The 4,566-nt window shown below is 46.2% G+C and overlaps 1 protein-coding gene across 1 annotated transcript; it reads right to left on the reverse strand.

The window, feature by feature from the left end:
- Positions 1-1,493: 1,493 nt before the first annotated feature.
- Positions 1,494-1,886, reverse strand: LOC115225644. Its single transcript, XM_029796561.1, has one exon. It carries the CDS (start codon positions 1,884-1,886, stop codon positions 1,494-1,496), a length of 393 nt encoding a protein of 130 aa, XP_029652421.1.
- Positions 1,887-4,566: the final 2,680 nt, after the last annotated feature.

Genomic DNA, 4,566 nt, shown 5'->3' on the forward strand with positions numbered 1-4,566 from the left:
GGCACTGAATCTGTGTGAAATGTAATGGGAAATAGGTCAGCTTCCAAACATCATCATGTCCAGGTCAGAAAAGCAAAGTTTAAAGGAACCAGTAGTCATTTCTTTTGATTTCTAGATAGAAGCAAATAGGACATAACTCTTACTGACCAAAGACAACAAGCAAATCTGTGGTATTGAGCAGAATATTTGCTATAATGATATTTCTGCTTCAGTAACTCAGCACTGAATCTGTGTGAAATGTAATGGGAAATAGGTCAGCTTCCAAACATCATCATGTCCAGGTCAGAAAAGGCAAAGTTTTGAAGGGACCAGTAGTGATTTCCTTTGATTTCAAGATAGAAGCAAATAGGAAATAACACTTACTGACCAAAGACATACAAATCTGTGGTACAGTAGGTCCTTTGGAATCCATCCTGCATCCATTCAGCTGACATGACCTAGCCACCGAAGACACCTATCATGAAGTGATGTTTGCATGCTGTACATGTTGGCACGGTCTAAAACCTCTGTGTTGGTGATCCTGTCCTGCCATTTGATATGGAGAATGTGCCGCAGGCACCTTAGGTGGAAGCTATTGAGTTGTTTCTCATGTCGGGTGTAGGAGGTCCATGTCTCGCTTCCGTACAGCAGTATGCTCAGTACGCATGCTCGGTAAACTCTCAGTTTAATATTCTGAGTGAGACTGGTGTTGTTCCATACCCGTTTAAGCTTGACCATTACCGCTGTTGCCTTGCCGATTCTGCTCGTAACCTCTGTGTTGATGGACACAGAGTTGGATATAGTTAACCTGAGATAGGTGAAGTTGTCAACCACTGCTAGGCTGTAGCCATCTATGCAGTTTGATGGGTTATGCTCTGCGCCCTGCACCATGACGTCTGTCTTCTTCAGGCTGATATTTAGACCAAATTCTTTGCAGGCGTGGTACATACAGCTCACAAGGTCTTGGAGCCCAGCTTGTGTGTGCGACGTCATCTGCGAAGAGCATCTCTCGAATGAGTACCTTAGCGACTTTAGTTTTGGCTTCTAGACGGGAGATGTTGAAAAGCTTGCCGTCACACCTGGTGTGGATGTAAACTCCCTCCTTGCTGGTCTTAAAAGCAAACTGTAGGAGCAGCGAGAAGAATATTCCGAAGAGTGTCGGTGCGAGAACACAACCTTGTTTCACTCTGCTGCTGACTGGGAAGGCTTCCGGTGTTGCGCCGTTGTAGCAGACAGTGCTGTGCATGTCGTGGAATGAGGTTGTCACTTTGAGCGGGTGCGGTGGGCATCCTATCTTCTGTAGAAGTGTAAAGAGTCCATTCCTGCTGATGAGATCGAATGCCTTGGTGAGGTCAATGAAGGCTATATAGAGAGGCATCTGTTGTTCTAGGCACTTCTCTTGCAGTTGTCGTAGTGAGAATATCATGTCCACTGTGGATAGTCCTGCTCTGAAACCACACTGTGACTCTGGGTAAACACGGTTTGCCAAGGTTTGTAGGCGCACTAGTGTGGACTCATGCGAAGGCTTTACCGACTACACTGAGTAGAGAGATACCCCTGTAGTTGTTGCAGTCGTTGCGATCACCTTTGTTTTTGTACAGGGTGATGATTTTAGCGTCTCTCACGTCTTGTGGTTTGTGACCATGTTCCCAGCAGAGGCAGAGTAGATCATGCAGGGGGTGTAGCAGTGCAGGTTTCCCACATTTGAGGATTTCTGATGGGATGCCATCGTTCCCGTGAGCCTTGCCACAGGCTTGTGTGTCGATTGCCTTGCTGAGCTCTTCCATTGTGGGTGGAGAGTCTAGTTCGTTCATAACCAGTAGGACCGGGATAGCGTTGAGGGCCAAGTCTGTGACGACATTCTGTGTAGCATACAGTTCAGGGTAGGGCTCAGGCCAGCGCTGCATTTGTTTCTCCTGATCTTGGATTATTACTCCCTCTTTGGTCTTGAAAGGAGCCGTCTTGGTAGGAGCCTGTTGCCTTCTTTATGCCCTCGTACATCCCACGCACATTCCCTGAGTCTGCTGCACTCTGTTGTATGCTGTTGCAGAGGTTCAACCAGTAAATGTTGGCGCAGCGCCGGGCTGTCTGCTGAGATGTGCCCCCTGGCGTCCCTGAGGTTCTGGAGGTTACTGTGGCATGGGTTGTGTTTGTAGGACAGATGTGCTTTCCTTTTGGCTTCTGTGGTTGGTTCCATCTCATCCCAATGTGCTTCAAACCAGCCAGCATTTTTTCTTTCTTTCTTCCCATAGGCGTTGATAGCGGAGCTGTACATGTTGTCGTGAAGATAGTGCCACTTTTTGTCGATGCAGTCATTAGATAGTGCTTTAGTGAGTGACTCTTCCACGTTGGCGACGAATTGTGACGTTTTCTCAATGTTACTGGTGTTGTGGGTGTTGACGGCATTTTTCCTTGGAGTGGTGCATTTTCTTCAGTCTCAGGTGGACTTTGCTGGTGACTAAGGCGTGGTCTGTATCACAGTCTGCACTATGGTAACTGCGAGTAAGAAGAACGCTGGCTATGTCTGCGCACCTTGTGATGACCAGGTTGAGTTGGTGCCAGTGACAGGATTGCGGGTGTCTCCAGGAAACTTGGTGGATTTCTTTGCAATTGAAGAAAGTGTTGGTAATGCAGAGTCCATGGAGGCAGCAAAGCTCCAGTAGCTTTTGGCTATTCTTGTTTACTTTCCCTCTACCGAATTTACCCAGGCATGTGGGCTGGGAGTTGTCTGCTCCCACTCTCGCATTGAAGTCACCGAGAAGATATAGGAGTTCTGACCTAGGTATCATGGATAGTTCATTGTCCAGAGATTGGTAGAATTGGTCTTTGGTCTCGGGAGATGAAGTTGGCGCATAGGCAGTGATGATGTTTGCAGGACCTGCGGATGTTGATATTCTGAGGACAAGGATTCTCTCAGATCCAGTCTTTGGTGGCTGAATGTAGGTGATGAGGTTATTTTTAACAGCGATGCCAACACCATGAGTCCTTGGTTCGTCTGAGGCCTTTCCCTGCTAGAAGAAGGTGCAGTTTTCTTCTTTGATTGAGCCACTCTCGGCAAGGTGGGTTTCCTGTAGGCAGGCAATGTCCACATTCAGGCGATTTAGTTCATGGTTAATCACAGCAGTCTTTCTTGCATCGTCAATCAATTGTAGGTCTGATGTAAGCCCCGTGCACATGGTTCTAACATGCCAGCTAACGAACCGAAGAGGTGGAGGTTTTGTTCTGTTGTGTGTGGTTTTCTTTTTGCCTGGTGCGAGGTTTTCTGGCTAACTTTTCGAGATGGTTCTCTAATCTTCACGCACCCAGTGGAGCAGGTGAGCCATGGCGGGACAGCACCTTATTGGCTGGGGGCTGCCCAGCTTGAGGCGGTCACGGTAGCTGTCCAATGAGGCTTGATGGCCTCTCCCACCGACAGAGGTGACTCCTGGCGCTCGTTTCCTCCTCCAATCGGATTGAGCTTATCACCGGTAATTGTCCCTTCCCGTGTTGTGTCAGAATCTTACGATACTGCTGGAGTGTCCTCTCCAGTCCTCTTCGGTTGAGCTACAAGGCCTGGGCAGGTTTGTATGAGGGATCAGCTATTGTCCATGCAGCTTGATCCCCCCCTCCACACAGCTGGTAGCTCCAAGGGAACGACGGGTCGATACAGCTTGGTACCAGATGCATCGCAGGAGTTGCCAATGATGAAGTGTTGCGTCAGGCCACCTTAGGGACTCCAGCTCCGGATTTTCTGTTGGGGTTTACTCCCTTAGCCTTCCCCAGGAGGGGGTCTTGATATACAAAATATACATAAAATGTATGATGTGAAGTATATAAAAATTTATATAATGAGCAAGCTATAAAAATATACAATATATAAAAATTAGTGAGAAAAAGGCATATATACAGTAAATATATAATTACACATTTATTGGATGGCCGTTGACTCTCAAGAGTTCCCCCACCCTTTGACGGGTTTTGTTTTTCATTCCGCAGGGTGTCCAATAAACACCCTCCTCACCAAGCAAGCTTGGTGGGGTTGCCAGTTTAGTCGCTGACAGCTTGACCATGCAACAGGTTGTACTGGGTTACATGTTACCAGTAGCACTCAAAAGTGACCTGACAAACATAGGACTATATAACAGTGCCATTTAAAGACATTAAAATATATGATTTTGAGGGAGATTTGGCTGCTAATTCTAGCAGATCAACTTTCATTACCCATTGACCAAGGCTTATTCCAACTATGACTCCCACCACTCTGTTTGGTAGGGATATCTAGGACTACATTATCCTATGTGTCCTTCATTTAAGACATTGACAGTGTATGATTTCAGGAAGATTTAGCTACTATTTCTAGCAAATCAGCCTTAATCAAGCTTATCTATGATCAAGAGTATTCCACTTCGTCTTTTTAAGGATATCTACATTATTCAATGTGTCCTTCATTTAAGACATAGTGTATAATTTTAGAAAGGTTTGGCTGCTGTTTCTAGCAGGTCAGCCTTAATTGAACTGAGCTATGATAAAGAATATTCCAGCCATGATCACCACTTCGACCACCTCATCGTTTTTAACGATTTCTTGGACTATAATTTCTCATAATGT

This window comes from Octopus sinensis, linkage group LG28 (genome assembly GCF_006345805.1).
Source record: "Octopus sinensis linkage group LG28, ASM634580v1, whole genome shotgun sequence".
Classification (NCBI taxonomy): domain Eukaryota; kingdom Metazoa; phylum Mollusca; class Cephalopoda; order Octopoda; family Octopodidae; genus Octopus; species Octopus sinensis.